The sequence below is a fragment of the Seriola lalandi genome, unplaced genomic scaffold (genome assembly GCF_002814215.2).
Source record: "Seriola lalandi dorsalis isolate HSWRI2012SDOR001 ecotype SW California unplaced genomic scaffold, Sedor1 jcf7180002054889, whole genome shotgun sequence".
Taxonomy (NCBI): Eukaryota; Metazoa; Chordata; class Actinopteri; order Carangiformes; family Carangidae; genus Seriola; species Seriola lalandi.
This window is the reverse complement of record NW_019525441.1, coordinates 997,626-1,013,794: the sequence shown is the minus strand read 5'-3', so window position 1 is coordinate 1,013,794 and position 16,169 is coordinate 997,626. Positions and strand designations below refer to the sequence as shown.

General features: G+C 38.8%; 2 protein-coding genes across 3 annotated transcripts in view; one reads left to right on the top strand and one right to left on the bottom strand.

Moving 5' to 3' along the window:
- Positions 1-361, bottom strand: part of LOC111671906 (protein mono-ADP-ribosyltransferase PARP11-like) — a 4,698-nt gene extending 4,337 nt beyond the window's left edge. The window contains exon 1 of one of the 2 annotated variants that reach the window (XM_087180096.1): positions 192-361. In XM_087180096.1, coding sequence (XP_087036222.1) covers positions 192-249 — 58 coding nt within the window. In that variant the 5' untranslated portion in view covers positions 250-361. Of the gene's footprint in view, positions 1-43 lie in introns of both variants that reach the window. The other variant, XM_023429146.2, reaches the window with a different exon arrangement.
- A 436-nt stretch (positions 362-797) lies between these two features.
- On the top strand, positions 798-15,305 carry LOC111671926 (sodium- and chloride-dependent GABA transporter 2-like). Its single transcript, XM_023429177.2, has 16 exons — positions 798-995; positions 1,251-1,454; positions 2,096-2,230; positions 2,673-2,813; positions 3,067-3,187; positions 4,265-4,318; positions 5,032-5,161; positions 6,066-6,200; positions 8,153-8,256; positions 8,368-8,492; positions 9,264-9,376; positions 9,460-9,597; positions 10,812-10,914; positions 12,425-12,525; positions 13,841-13,987; positions 14,147-15,305. Exons 2-16 carry the CDS (start codon positions 1,265-1,267, stop codon positions 14,312-14,314), a joined length of 1,905 nt encoding a protein of 634 aa, XP_023284945.1. The 5' UTR covers positions 798-995; positions 1,251-1,264; the 3' UTR covers positions 14,315-15,305.
- Positions 15,306-16,169: the final 864 nt, after the last annotated feature.

Genomic DNA, 16,169 nt, shown 5'->3' with positions numbered 1-16,169 from the left:
GGGGTGCGTTGGGGCAAGATGATGTTTTATTCGTCAGACAAACCTAACGTCAAGGAGATGTTTTTAAGCCATGGTCGTGAGGGCATTTCATCCTGTTAACACATTCAAATAATACAGGAACTTGCCATATCGAGCTAGCTATCATTAGCGGCTGCCGCACCCGACTCCTCTCAACTCTACGGGTGTCTTACCAGTTTTCAGCCTGTCTCTAATTGGCTCCCTGTCCTTATTGGGAAATAAATCCTTCATGCATTATTAATAAAGCACCAGAAAAATCGCAAAGTCGGCACGAGAATAGATGACTAACGCTGCATAACATTTTCGTCTTCCTGTGCGTTGTTTACTTTTATTTCCTGGTTCGTCACGCACTCCACGTTAATGCGTCAATATGATGTAACTCCTCCCTTTGACGCCGAGCTTTACTACCCTCAGTTTGTTCTGTCAGGTATAGAAACGATCCATAAAATCACTGCTCGAATGAAGTACGCAAAATTAGTAGTACATAGGTACAGTAGTTGTGATATAAAAGGTTGTTGGTAGAGAAGAAGATGCATGATATGCAATGCCTATACCTAGAATTAAAGAAAAGTAACTGGGACATAGAAAAACCTAATGATAACGAAAATTTAACATGTTCCATCTTGCAACTCAAACAGGTTTTTGGAATTATAGGGATTAATATGAGAGAGATAGAGAAAGAAAAAGAACTGGTCGGGAGTGGTGTTTTGTTTTGTTTTTCTTGGGGGGGGGGGTGCTGCACGATTTTCTCAGCTATTTTATATTTTATTGAATTGTTTTTACATTGTGATGTTGCAATTTCTTTTGCTTAACCATCTGCAGACTTCTTCCACCAAACCTTTGCACGCGCTCCTGTGCATGGGGAAACGGCTGTGTGGCAGACATCCTTCAGGCCACTCCCCACTTTACAATATGTCTTTTCTTCTAACTTCGTTCAGTCAAGGACTTTGTGGTCGGCACCCACCGTAAACCTACGGGTGAGTTACATGCATTCAAATCTTTTTTAAAGGCTAGACAATTTTAATTGGCTCATTAGAATATGTTTTGCATTTATTTTCTTTAACCAGGGTAAGAGACTGTTAAAAAGGCTACTGTTGTGGGAGCTACTAAGATAAATAGGAGAATTATCAGTAAAATTGTAAAGACTTCTGTTCCATATCTGCATACAGCTGGAGCAAACATAAGAGGCATAGTTTACATTTCACTCAAGTGTTTATTATATGTTCATGCAGAAGACTGAGAGACCATGGCTGAGGAAACTGCCAGAGGAGATCCTGTTAGGAACACTGGGCCAGACAAAGGGGCTCCTGATGAAGGGGTTCAGCCAAGGGAGAAATGGGCCAACAAGACGGAATTCATATTGTGCATGGCTGGGCAAATCATTGGACTTGGAAACGTTTTCAGGTTTCCCTATCTGTGCTACAAGAATGGAGGAGGTGAGGAACATGTTTTGGACATGTGCGGGAGCTTTTGATGGCTGAGACATTAAATAAATGGCTGCTGAGGTTGAGTAATAGTTTTGCATCCTGGAACTGCGGGTGTGCCTGCTCATGTGCTTTGCATGCCACTACACAACATGTATATGCATGTTTGCATGTGCAACAAAATAAGACATGGAAAACCATTAGATCATGGGAGGTCAAAGACAAAGGGCACCAAAAGTCTTAAAAGTCTGTTACATGAAAGCACAGTTTACAGGCAATTTTATTGTTCATCATCTTAATGGCTAACTGGATTTCCATTGTTGTCATCATAGTCAAACATTTAATAATGTCAAATCTTAGCTTGATTCTTCAGTAAAGATTCCAGTCCCCAAAAGATAACTTTAAGTTTGACATTATACATAATAATTCTGTATATGGGGTCCTATCTTACACAGTACTAGTAGGCATGGTGTAATTTCACTACAACTCCATTCTATACAGATTGATCTTAGATATTCCCCTTGCAGCTAGTTACATAATCAATTTCCTCAGTATCTTTTAATATGTAGGGGATTTGTTGCATGCCAGTATTTGCAGAACCCCTGCCTCACACCGCGTACATGAGAGACTTCTTCATCTGTGTCTCTTTTCAGGTGTTTTCTTCATCCCATACTTTACGTTACTCTTCTTCTGTGGCATCCCTGTGTTCTTCCTGGAGACGGCATTGGGCCAGTACACTAGTGAGGGCGGGGTCACCGCCTGGAGGAAGATATGCCCCATGTTTGAGGGTAAAAACAAGGCTCATGACAGATTTTTGTAGTAGTATGCAATAATTAGTCGTTCGGCATGCAAGGAATACCTGTTTTTCATTGTATTTTCTTCATTGTTATTGGAAACATATATGGCCATTTGCAGTCATGCACATTCTTAAATCATGTAAAAATAGTAGGAGATTAAATCTAAAAACAGGCCAGAGGATACATTAAAATAAATGCTAAGTGAAAGGGAACATTGTGTAGATTGTGGGCAGTTCTGGTGGTTCATTGTTCACATGAAATGCTTGTAATGTTAAATCAAAGTGATCTATAAAAATCTATAACACGTATACAAACAGTGCTGGAGACTGGGAACCAAGCCAATACAGAGGAGGTGCCACTGTTGCATAACACAGAAGAAGACAGACAACGAAAAACTTTCACTAACTATGTGAAAACTCACTTTGTCCTGCAGGGGTAGGCATTGCGTCCCAAGTGATTGTGACCTATTTAAACATCTACTTTATTGTGATATTGGCCTGGGCTATCTTCTACCTGATTAACTCCTTTCGAAGTCCTCTGCCCTGGTCCACATGTGACAACTCTTGGAACTCTGGTAAGGCACATCTGTATTTCATTAGCAGTATGGAATTGAACACACACACACACACACACACACACACACACACACACACACACGCACACACACACAAACACACACACAAACACACACACACACACACACACACACACACACACACTATAAATCTTGCTTCAGAAGAAACACAAGTGAATCCTCCCACACATTTTAGCATTGTGAAGTGTGCACCATCAATCTCATCTTTATCTCTCTTTCCTCAACCGTGTAGATTCATGTCATACTCATGCTGGCATCTTTGCCAACCCTGATTTGTTTCGCCCTGACTTCAACTGGTCATTTCTATACAACATCACCTCACCCAGCGACTTTCAGTTTAACAGCGGTTATGAGTAAGTTGCATCTTCATTATTGAGCTGTACCTGGTGAACTATCAGTGTATAATTTTGTCACACCTACTGAATTCATAGCAGGGATTCATCATGATGATGTGATACATAAAAAGAATAATAAGAAATATGTGATTAGCCTTGGCTTCCATAGATTTAGCATCTTCAGGACACACCCATGCTTTTATGTGTTCCAAGGTGGAGAGTCTTACATCTGTTTCTGTAATGAAAACCAACACTATTAATTGCTGCCATGGGACAGTTTAGGGGTGAAAAGTACACCCAGTACTAAAAGTAGGGTGTCAAGCAAGAGTTAAGTGAGAAAACTGATACCAATTCTCATACGTATGAAGCTACAGCCAGAGGCCGGTCAGCTTAGCTTAGCATAAAGACTGGAAACAGGGGGAAACAGCTAGCCTTTCTTTGTCTAATATAATAGAATAGAATACCCAAACCAGCAACTGTGAATCTTATTATTAACAAGTCATTCATTTTTGTATAATATGTAAGGAAAAACCAAAGGACCATCTCGCCTTGCGATCACACCTGCCGAGACAACATATTGATGTTCTTGACTTAGAACTCAGACCACACCTGAACTCTTCGAACTCGGCCTTCATTTTGATCTCAGTAAAGACCTCAATGTAAAGTTTCGTGACTGTATCTTACACAGTTGTGATGCTATCATACTGACAAAATTTTCCACAGACATAAAAAACACCTGCCGAATATCAATATCATCCGTAGTGACAGAGATGGAGTAGGCTACAGCAACTAAGAGTATGGCAGAGCCTATGGCTGAAAAACCTAGGAAGCAATTTCTGGTGCTCCACATAAGAAAGAAACTCAGTGTTCAGAGGAAGGATTACAGTGTAAAAAAGAAGGCGATCAACTTGTACGTCTTAAGCATGCTCTGACAGGTTTTGTGTAATTACTTTCACTGCCACATGGGGGAATCAAAAGTTCCGCACTGCAGATTTAACATCCCTTAAAACAATATTGATTATATTGTCTGACTGTTTAGAAAGAGATGATTTATGATTTCAGCTCACTTTACTTACCTGCCTGTCATTTTTCCAGGAATGTGACGGATCCATTCATGATAATGAAGAATCCGGAACAGGAGTTTTGGCTGTAAGAAACACACCCACTTCACTTGCAGTTATAATCTTTAAACATCAAAAAAAATGTATAAATGAAATAAAACTTTGACAGTAATATCATCATCCCCAGTGAGATTATCTTTAGGTGGAACATTCCTCAGCAATAGCTCTTAATGCTTCCCAGATACCAAGTCGACATCTTTACTCTTGGGGTGCCTAGTGAGCATGATGCTAATAGTTAATCAACAAAAGGCGAACTGGGGCCACCCACACACAGCAGGGAAAACAAGCTAGTTACATTCCTTAGAGGCCACGATAGACCGCTCACACCACCATATTCAACTTCCAACTTTGATAGAAAGTTGTTTGCCTCCCGTTCTTTTTTCTAATTTTTAGCCATTTTGAAACATGACTGCTTCGCTTCACATGATAATCTCCTGATTTGGTGTGAGAGGAGGTATTGGCAAATAGCTCTGTATATACATCTGTGCTGCATCATGAGAACAATGTGAGCTCTCTTCCTCGCAGCTTTTATAATGTTAACTGACGACATCCAAAGTCAACTGTATACGAGATGCAGATGTTTGGGCATTTTTGTATATGTATATATATATATATATATCCACTTGTAACAGAGTCAAGACACATTGAACATTGCACATCTGTACATCCATCATTCTGCTTGTTATTTGCAGAGCTTGTGTTTGTATATGTGTGTTTACGGGTCTGATCTCTTTCTCACAGTAACCGTGTGTTAAGAATGTCAGAGGACATGTCCCTGGGTAAAGTACACTGGGACCTGGCTCTGTGTCTCCTGCTTGCCTGGGTTATATGTTACTTCTGCATCTGGAAGGGAATCAAATCCACAGGAAAGGCAAGTACTCTGTTCGGATACAGGAAATTAGGTTGCAGTCCCTTCATTTATAGTTGTTATGTCAGCTGTCTTTAGCTCATCTCCCCCTCTTTGTATCTGTATTCACTTCTTTGTTACTGGTATAGATGTAACAAAGTGAGAATTTAACTCAAAGTTATCCTTATTTTTGCTGTATCAAACTACTTATTTTTGATTATATTTATTTATGCAGCAATAGCCATTCAATGTATTTGCTTTCTAGGATTCCCATACTAAAGATTCATAGGAAATGATTCTTACGTTAATCATTTTTAATACACTTTTAATACAATCGATGAAATGACTGTATTATGTGAAAGGGGTCTTTTGTAGTAACAAACCCACGGAGAATTATCAGCTGATTCTCCTCCTCATCTCTACATACTGTTTTAGCATCTTTCAACCAGTTGTTTTGGTATTACAGCCCATAACTTCACTGTGTTTCAAACTGCAGCATGCACACGTTTTTGAAATTAAGTCGGATAAACCCACAGTACGCTACTTGCCCAGCACCAAAAGGCAGACAGACAAAGTTAGCGATGTTAGTGTTCAGAAGCTAAAAGACAGATATCTCCCTCAGGAGTTGGCGGAGACCAAAGCTAAATGAGAGTGAATATTGGACTTACACTCACCAAGTGACCAGAACCCTGAATAATTATGTTGCCCTGTATTTGCTTGATATGTCATTGGCAACTGTTTGTTAATATGTAAGTCATGTCAACTTTCTAGGGTGGTAATATACCAATGTTGTGTTTACATTTTCTAAAGCACCAAGGGGGCAAATTTAATTGATGCAGAAAAAGAGAGTATGTATAGTATCTATAACAAAAGACACGTGCTGTAAATACATATGAAACCATAACCTGTTGCATTTTGGGGTTTGTAGGTGGTGTACTTCACAGCTACATTCCCTTACCTGTTACTGGTCATCCTTTTCTTCCGCGGAGTGACACTTCCAGGTTCTGCAGATGGCCTGTTGTATTACCTCTACCCTGACTGCGAAAAACTTGCTGTACCCACAGTAAGAACTTAAAGTCATAATTAAGTGTTTTTGTAACAATGTTTTCTTTGCTTTACATACACAATGCACCGTGCGGCCACTGTGCTGCCATCTGAAATTCAGAATGTGACTCTCAAATCAATAGTCAGTGCTCTTTCGTTGCAACTCAGAGTGTTAGCCTCACAACCAACAAGAACATCCTCTCTCTATTTATTCCTTAACACTTCTGTCTCTGTTAGTTTCCTCTGTTTTCTAACAGGATGAATACAGTGTCCTGTTACCCCACCACCCCCCATTTTTCTTTGCGCTGACTCTTGTTTTGATCCCAAGACAGAGACTTAACAAGAAAAGCAAACCAAGATCCGTTTTCAGAAGTTTGTCCAAAAACATGTTGACAGTAACATCATAACACAGGAGCAAAAACTGTGCTCTCCGATGGGGAATTTCTAACACATTTTGAGGGTATAGTCAAAAAAGCCAATATAACTAGCTTTTAGCTGACTTTTGCAAACTATTGATTTTTATTTACATAAAAAAACAACACACTGCATTACGTTCTTACGATAGATCTTTCAATCAATCAATGGATTCTGGTTGGAACGCTTTTGCACAACGACAGCATCTGTCCAGCAATGACCAAAAAGGGGAACAAAAATGGATGCCCCCCACCTCACTCCTCTCTCCACATCCCCCTCCATCTGCTTTTGTCTGTCTCTCTTCCTCTTGACAGTTCACAGCAAGAGTCTTAGCTTCAGGAGTCAAATCTTATCACTGAGGGGTTAAGCCTCAACATTTGTCTATGGGTGGAACAGATCACTTCCTCTTCCCATGTTGGCATGTATATTTTCATGTACGCATATGTTTGTATGAATATTCCTGTGAGAAGTGTAAACATGAAAATAATCTAGGTTTATCTGGGATGATGTTGCACAAAGATCAGAAGAAGCCCCTTGATATTTGCTTTGTTTGTTTCTTCTCCAGTCTTCGTCTGTTTAACTCGATTCCTTTGTTACTATCTCATTTGGATGCAACATGCCACTCAATTGAAACATCTGATCATATTACCTTTTCCTTGTTGGAAGACAAAATGTGGCTGCTCTTATCAGACACTGATGTCTTGTATCCTCTGCAAAACAACTATGAAACACAGTGGGAGCCTTACGCATTACTCGTGGATGAACGCAAAGGGAAAAGCTGTGAGAATATATTTTGGAGTAATGTCGAAAGCAGGTGAAAGCAGTTATGGGCCAGAGAGCAGAGTTATGCAATGCCAGATGCTCTTAAAAACTGACAACAGATCTGTTGCTAGTGAGTCTTGCTTTAGCGTGCAAGTTTCTGTTCTTTGTTCAAACTGACAGGAAATCATAATGGAGTTCTGGCATAGTTCTGGGCTCTATTTTATGTGTCTTATTTTGTCTGTGTGTCAGTGTGCATGATATGTGTGCAGAGCATTCCAAGACGACTTTCAAAATAGAATGCATGCTTCTAAGGACACAGGACAACAGCTTCCTCTTTGTCCAGTTTCAGAAGTGATGACCCTTTGCCACAAACTTGAAGCTTCCATTTCTGACCCGAGACTGTGTGTCAGTCAGACCCATCACGGGGGCCTGAGGAGGGGACTGTGTATTGCTTTGGAGCCTTGCCAACTCACAGCGCTGTGGCGCCTCTAATGTTAACCAGATGTTGTCAGGACGATGGCCTGCAGACACACAGTCATGTAAACAAACCCGCCAACACCCTCCCAGGCCTGAATGCGCACAAATACAAACACACATATGGGACACACTCACATAGTTGTTAACACAACGACACAACAAACACAAAAAAAATCATGTAGGAATGTATCGAACTGACAAATAGTTATTTATATAATTTTTCTGTTGCTTTGTTAGGAAAGGAGTTGATAGAAAGAATATGCTTTAGGTTATTTCAACAATGAAGGTCCTGAAACTGTCATATGTGGCCCTCTCTAGGTATGGGTTGATGCAGGGAGTGAGGTTCTCTTTTCCTATGCTCTGGGTCTGGGAGTACTGACCGCTCTAGGAAGCTACAACAAATACAACAACAACTGCTACAGGTCAGTGTCCTTACTCACAGACGTGTCGCTCTCTCGGTTCATCATTACACGTACAATCTTTCATTTGTGTCCTCTTTGACAGTACAGGCTTGCCTTCTTGTTCTGTTGCAGGGATTGTCTGGCACTATGTTGTCTGAACACTGGAACCGGTATCTTTGCTGGTTTTGTTGTGTTCTCAGTGCTGGGATTCATGGCTCATGATCTTGGCTTACCGATTGAAGACGTTGCTTCTAGTGGTGAGTTAACTCCCCACTTGTTCTCCCTCAGCACTTTTTTGCTCAGGTCCTAAAACAGTTGCTGTATTAATTTTTATGCACTGTGAGTTTATTGCTGGCAGTCTTGACAACAACCACCAACGTCCACAAGATGGCATCTTGTGTTTAGATACAGATGAAAGCATTTCACTTTTCAGTTACTGTTGCCAGTGATATGATGATAAATTATGTTGACCTTCTAGAAACTTCTTTTTCATGTTTTATTGCTGTTAGTTTTATTTTATTTATTTTTTATTATTCTGTGTCCTAATTTTCTGAGTTTGTTGTTTCCTTTTAACACTTGGAAAGCATCTTGTAGTGCATCGCTGTGGGAAAGTACTATACAGTTAAAGGTTGCAAGTTATTAAACTAATTATTAATAGTCATAGGAAATTTTGAGAGGTCAGCAAATCATTAAGGGTGTAAGAAAAAAATAATCCTACACAAAATTATGTTTATTTCTTTCTGACTTTCCTATCACTTATTATTTTTTCTTGTGGAATGCTGTATTGTTTTAACTCTTCCTGTCTCTCCTTCAAATGAAAGACCCAGATAAGAAAAATAAAAACACTTTTAAGCTCCATTCTTCACAAATCATGCCCATCCTGAAGCCTTTGAAGGCTTTCAATTTAAGGGATCACATGCCAAAATGTGAATCGGGAATCACTGTGTTAAAAGGACTTTGAACCCCTTGACTTCAAAACTACTGAACAGAAAAATATATTAACAGATGTATTCATGGGCTTTCTACAGGTCCTCATCTGATCTTCATAGCCATTCCTAGGGTTTTGTCATTGCTGCCTGGCTCATCTTTTTGGGCTTTGCTCTTCTTCGTCATGGTCATCCTCTTGTGCCTAGACACTCAGGTACTGTAGGTAATACATCATACAGTATACAGCATCTCAGGATTATATTCTAGTTACAAATATATCCAAGTCTGTGCCCACAGTTTGTGTGTGTAGAGAGCCTGGCCACAGCCATCACAGACCTGTTCCCACGTTACCTGAGGAGGCCTAAAGGCAGAGAGATACTGGTCCTGGTCATTGCTATCATTTGCTTCCTGCTGGGGCTGCCGTTCATCTCTGAGGTAAAGTGCAAGAAGACAGACAGAAAAAGGCTGTTGTGAAGGTAGATAATATAAAATCAAGTTATGCAATTGTAAAAAGCGTAACTACTTGGCTGTTTCAGTAGTGAAAATGAACTTAACCAACAACAGGTAGATGTAATTGTACATTATTATGGAAAATAATACATGTAATTGTGTTTTCCCAACTCCAGCCAAACTACTTTCCTACAACCTGACTTAACTCACTCCTGTAACTCATCTATGCTAAAAGAGATTCTGCAATGATTGCTAAAAAAAAGCAGAAGCCTGCTGTCTACAAATGGCAGTGTTGGTCTGTCTGTCAGTCCACTATTGCTACAGAGTGGAATAAAGGGTTATTTGGACTTCTATTAAATTTTGTATTTGCATTCATGGTTCCCAGAGGGTAAATCTGTCTGGTGATCCATTGACGTTTCCTCTAGTGCCACTAGCAGGTCGAAGATTCGTGGTTGGTTTCTATGATGTATTTTAATCACATTTGTGAATTTGATGGTATGTTTCAACATTTTTTGATGAATTACCATAAAATTTGGTACAGAAATTCATGTTCAGAATTAATTGTACTTCTCAATTGACACCATTAGCTGGTCAGAACTGTGTGTAATAGTTTACTTTGTTGTGTTTTTTATCAAATACCTTACATAAAAACTATACTGTAGTAAATATATGCCAGTACCTTTAGAACTCGTGTTTGGTGCTAAAATGTTAGCATGATAGTACCTTTGAAACTCCTCAGCTATACTTTGTGTTTGGTGCTAAAATGTTAGCATGGCAGTACCTACCTTTAAAATACCACAGCTATACTTTGTATTTAGTGCTAAAAAAGGATGCTAACACACTAAATTTAGATGGTGAACATAATAAAATAAATATCAGATTGTTAGCCATGCCATTGTGAGCATGTTTGCATACTGACGTTAGCATTTAGCTCAAAGCCTAAGTATCTACAACCCCTGCAGAGCTGCTAACCTGCCCGTAAACAATTTGTCTTGTTAATTAAAAACATTTAATTTCATATCATGGTATTTCAGATATGAGAATGTTGTGCCCTGCTTTCAGGCCCTGGGCTGCAGGAAACCAAAAGTATTGTTCAAACAGTAAGGTAGAAAAACACAGCCTGTCTGGCCTTCTGACAGCTACATCTCTCTTTCTACCTGACTTTTGTTCCGCATGTTTTATTTCTGCTCATGTTTCAGGGAGGGATACTCCTCTTCCATCTGATTGATGCCTACGGTGCCAGTCGTATCACTCTCCTCATCATTGCCTGTGTTGAGACTATTGTCATTGGCTGGGTGTATGGTAAGTATGTATGGCTAGTGCATTACACGACCAACACTAAGGTGATTTACTAACCTCCAATATTTTCTAAAAAGGTTCTGAAATTTTTTTCTTCTAAATAACAGACTGCTCTTACATTAAGGTATACTAATTCAGCTCTAAATTAGTATGATGTCAGTCATATTGGATAACCTTTAGTGTATGAATGATGTAGTCTGTTATCCTCACAATATCAACATCATCAGTGGTGCACTACATTCACCGCAGCTGCCAAAATGAGCTTCATTGTTTTTCCTCATTTTATTTGATTCCTACTGCAGCATTTTTTAATCAGTATAATCAATTAATCTGTATCTGTGTAATCTTATCTGTAAAAAAAGCTTCAGATAAAAAAAACTTTGAAATCCAGAGTCAATTTATTTTTATCCTGAGTAAAATTAAAACAGCTCCACCAACAACATGAAAAGAGACGCTTGATGAGATTGAAAGGATGACATGACTGTGTCTCAATTTATGTTTGAGAATATTTAGCTTGCGTTCATTTATAGATGTAACAATTTGGAAATACATTGGGCCCTTGTTCTGTGTGAACTAGGGATATTTTTTGAGTACTAAAAGCATACACATAAACATAAGGCTCCAGACAGCAGCAGAGTCATCTTAGCTTAGCACAAAGACAAGAAACAGGGGTAACAACAAGCCTTGCTCTGTTCAAAGGTTAAAAAAAAAAAGTCAGTAAAATCTATTTCAGAAAATTTCAAACTATTGCTTTAATGTTGACAAAGGCTTACAGTAATTTGATCATAAAGCAAGGTATTGTACAGTTATTCCAAACTCTCTCTGTTCGATTTCTGTTGACCTTTTTCAGTATTGATATCTGTATTTGTTACAAAACCCGGGAGAGTTCAGTAGACAAGAAATTAGGTGTTACACTGTCAGCGTATTACCAGCACAAATTATTCAGTGCTTCAACTGAGGGCTTTTCTCTCAACTGAGAGCAGTTGGTTTATATAGTTTATCCCAAACCAGAAGGATCAGTGCTCCACCTACTGGCCTGAAACCAGCAGCTTCAGCTGTTAGTCAATGATCTATATATATATATATACATATATATATATATATATACATATATATATATATATATATATATATACACATATATATGTATCTTGTATCTTGTATATATGTATCTTGTATTCCTGAGATTAAGTTTTGAGTTTTATTTCCCTGTACACCTCTTACCTATTTGTTTTATATGAAGGTTGTTCTCCCCCCTCTCCCCCTTCTCCTCACTAACAGCTTGGGTATCCTCCATTGTGTATAAGAACATAAAATAGACATGTTTCCCAACAATAAATCAGCACCATATGTGACAGTAGGTCTGGTCATTAGATTGACATTAGATTTAATTACTTAATCTGAAAAGTAACTATAGCTGTTAAATAAATGCCATTGGATTGTATTCTCTGCAAGAACAAAACATTTTTCCCCTTTTATTGACCAGCACCTCCTGTCCACAACTTCCATGCAGGTGCGGACCGTTTCTATGACAACATTGAGGACATGATCGGGTACAAGCCATTCCCTGTGCTGAAGTACTGCTGGATGTTCGTTACGCCGTTCATCTGCGGGGTGAGTCCTCACACCTGGGTCGCATCTCTCTCACTTGATTCTTCTCACCTTGTGTCTCTTTCTTGCTTTCACGCTGGCTCTCTGCTTTAATACCCATTTCCTCTCATGTTTTCATTTGTATTCATTATTTTCTTCATATTACGTCTGAGCACAGATCTTTTGCTGCCCTTCATCGCCACTTATCTTTACTTCTCCCTGTTTCCCTCTCTCAGGCCTTTCATCTTTGCTGAGTTTTTAACATATTTCATTTTGTCATATCAGTAATTATTCTTCAGCTCACATATGGGAATGAAGAAGAGAGAAGCTGCCTTTACCTGAAAATGTGGACTCATCTCTTTTAAAGTACTTCACTGCAGACATGATCAGTACAGGAAAAAAAAGTACAGTAGGCACTTTAATTCTTGCAAGGTGTCAGTTAAAGGACTATACTGGTGTTCTTGTTAAGCCACAGAGACCACATACACTATAAGAACGCACAGTCTCTCCTAAAATAGTGCCCCTCCGGCAGCAGGGGCTGCGGACCTTGGTTGTCATGGTAACAATAATAAACACGCGGACTACCATCAGCAGCATACCTTCAACAGCATACCAAACCTTCGTTGTCATGGTTACAATAATAAACATACTCATGGCTTGGTTAGGTTTAGGCACAAAAACTACTTGGTTAGGGTTAGGACAAATTTGTGGTTTGGGTTAAAAAAAAGTACTTCCTTAACATTATACAATCTTTGTTGTCATGGTTACAGCAATAACAACATGGTTAACTTTGTCAATAGCTCATGGATAAAAGAAACAACATAAATTGCTACTTTCACATGGGAATTGATCACTGCTCTCCTGTGTGATATTCCTCCATCCACCCTGACCACCCCAAAAAAACCTATTAAAACCCTAATAAACCCACAGTGCCCACCAACAAATGGCAGTTACCAAAAACCAAAACAAAGCTAAATTAAGAGGGAATAAACTGAATGAATTTAGATTTGCCAACTGGCCAGAAGCACGACTCCCAGAAATAATTTCCAGTGTTGTTCTGTCTTCTGGACGTCTAAATAGGCAACTGTTTGCTAACGCTTTTGCCATATGCATATGTATGTGCATATTAACTGTTTAATTTGAAATCAATGTTGTGTTTTTAGGTTGTTTCATTTCCCCAAAGTGGCCAAAAATACATAAATATAATACAAAATCCAGTCAATTGTACATTTGTGATTTCATTCAGTCAATTTTTTTTATCTCCTATTTGAGTGTTTTTTCTCACTGTCAGCTTTCATTCCTCTTTTTTTCTCTAACTTTACCATTTCCTGTCCCCTAGCTCACAGTGCTGTATCACCTGGCACATCCAGACACTTTTTACCTGTATGGTTATGTACCCAGCACCTCAGCCACCACATTGTGCAGTGTACTAATTGCCGCTCCACTGATATGCATCCCAGCATTCGTTTTGGTAGCACTGTGGAGGGTGAGTGAATTCAAAACTTATATTTTCTCAGTTTCAAATATAATTTATATTTTATCATTTTAAGATAAAGCTAAATTTCACCTTTTCTCTCAGCTCTTACTATTATACTGTGATGTGTATGTGGCTACGTTTACAACGTATTTTCCTCTAACCAATCAGAATCCCCAAAACATGACTACACCATCCAGCGACCTGCGTCAGGCTCAGCCACACAAGCCAGTGCTGACACTGTGTAAATACGTCATTTACAAGGCACAAAGGCCGCCAATCAGGAGTGTGGAGGAAAGAGACGAGAAACTGATGATGGCGGAACGCTGTAGGGTTTGATGGTTACTTTTAACACTTTATACACCTGCAGCAAAGTACGGTGCATGATGGCATCAAAATTTTCCAAATCGGTGACATCAAAGACACATTTTAATTTTACAAATGTTTACAAACTTGATGAATCAGGAACTTTTTTGTTGTTGTTGTTGTTAGTACATTAGTCTTTACCTTACTATTGTTTATAATGAATAATAAAGAAAAAAATCCAGTATAATGCACATACTCATATACATCTATAATCCTTTATAAGCACTTTAAAGAGTACTCCTCTGGTTTAGCACCCTTTAACATTGTTTAACAGTTTCAATGGAAAATTTGATGAACTAAAACTGATGTCAGATTTTACGCAGCTCTTTCTGGAGACACAAAATCCTTTAAACAACTTTGAGGTATGAAATCAATTGCGTTACCCTTTGAAATGCTTATAAGGTCATAAATCTGGCACATTTGGGTTATTACGATATTTTACTTGCAATTCTAAATTGTAGTCGCTGTTTGTCATCAAATCAAAGCAGCCAAAACTACAATGTTAATCTCAGTTAGCGTCAAATGTAAATATGGGTTGCTGAATTATGTTGTTTTACTGCGATGTTACATCGAACAAGCTAGCTCGCTTCTTTTTGTTAACGAGATAAATATCGTGTTTATGAATGATATATCTCTGTTGTATACAACCACTTTTTTGTTTCAGAATGTGCCCAATATCTTCAATCCATTATGTGTCTATACTTTATGAATCAATATGCTAAATATCCTGTTGCAATATGCCTCTTTTGACTCTGTCCATATTGATTTCTGACCAGAGAGGATCAACATTCAATAAAAGTCGAGGATGGTCAGCTTGTCAGTTCAGTGAATGGATCTCCTGTTTCCTGTTTTGTAGCAGGAAAACAAAAATATTCCACAGCTCTGTGTGTCTCCTGCTTTCTTTTTGTCATACATGCTAATAATAATAACTTTAAATAAAGGCATACATACACAAACATGAAAAGGTGTCACAGGATACATGTGGTTGGTGAACATGAACTTGCTCCATTGTAATGTCAAGCTCAGTCATCTGTGTAATCCAAACCGGCATTCAATTAACAGGCAATTCCGCCCAGTAGCCTCCCAGCTCCCTTCACCCCCGACTCCCTCCACCTTTCCCTCAACAACACAGAATGACCCTCAGCACTGAAAACTTCTGGCCTCAAAGCCAAAAAGTCCGCCGCAGGATCAGGTGCGTCAAAGTGCAACAGGAAATTAACACTGGTGTATGTTTTAATCTTAATGAGAAAATAAAAACCAACATTAAGAAGCTGCTGGCAGTTTAATGTTCCACAAGTGCTGGAGAATAGTGGCAGGAATATGTAAGGTCATGACCCCATTTTGTATATTGATGGCTCTGTGCTTATATTAGAAGCTGCAGGTTTCCCGAGGGTAAAGAACTATAGGTTTAACAAGGGGCGCAACATGTCCCGTATTTATAATTAGAGTGATGTATCCATCAGCCTTTACATAACCAGCCACAGCCAGAGTTACTGTAATGGAAAACCCTAACCACTGGCTCGGGTACCAACAATTGACATATCACACAAATACAGATGAGCAAAATAAGGCCAGTAGGCTGTTAACAGTCATCATGGAAACAGTAATGATATGACATAAATAAATAATATAGGTTTTTTAGGTTTGTTCATTCTTCGCACTTAAAATGAGAGGGTTAAAACAAACACAATACTAAGTTACTCCACCCAGAACCAATGGGTTGTTTCGACCACATTAGTAAGTATAACAACAGCTAAGCGTAGACTATAAAAGTTAGCAATCATATCAAATTGTAGTTAAAGATTAATAACCCAACAGAAATATTCAA

Coding starts and splice junctions, on each gene's coding strand:
- LOC111671926 (XM_023429177.2), top strand. CDS start 1,265: ATGGCTGAGGAAACTGCCAGAGGAGATCCTGTTAGGAACACTGGGCCA. Junction 1,455..2,095: donor GTGCTACAAGAATGGAGGAG/GTGAGGAACATG, acceptor GTCTCTTTTCAG/GTGTTTTCTTCATCCCATAC. Junction 4,319..5,031: donor CCGGAACAGGAGTTTTGGCT/GTAAGAAACACA, acceptor TCTTTCTCACAG/TAACCGTGTGTTAAGAATGT.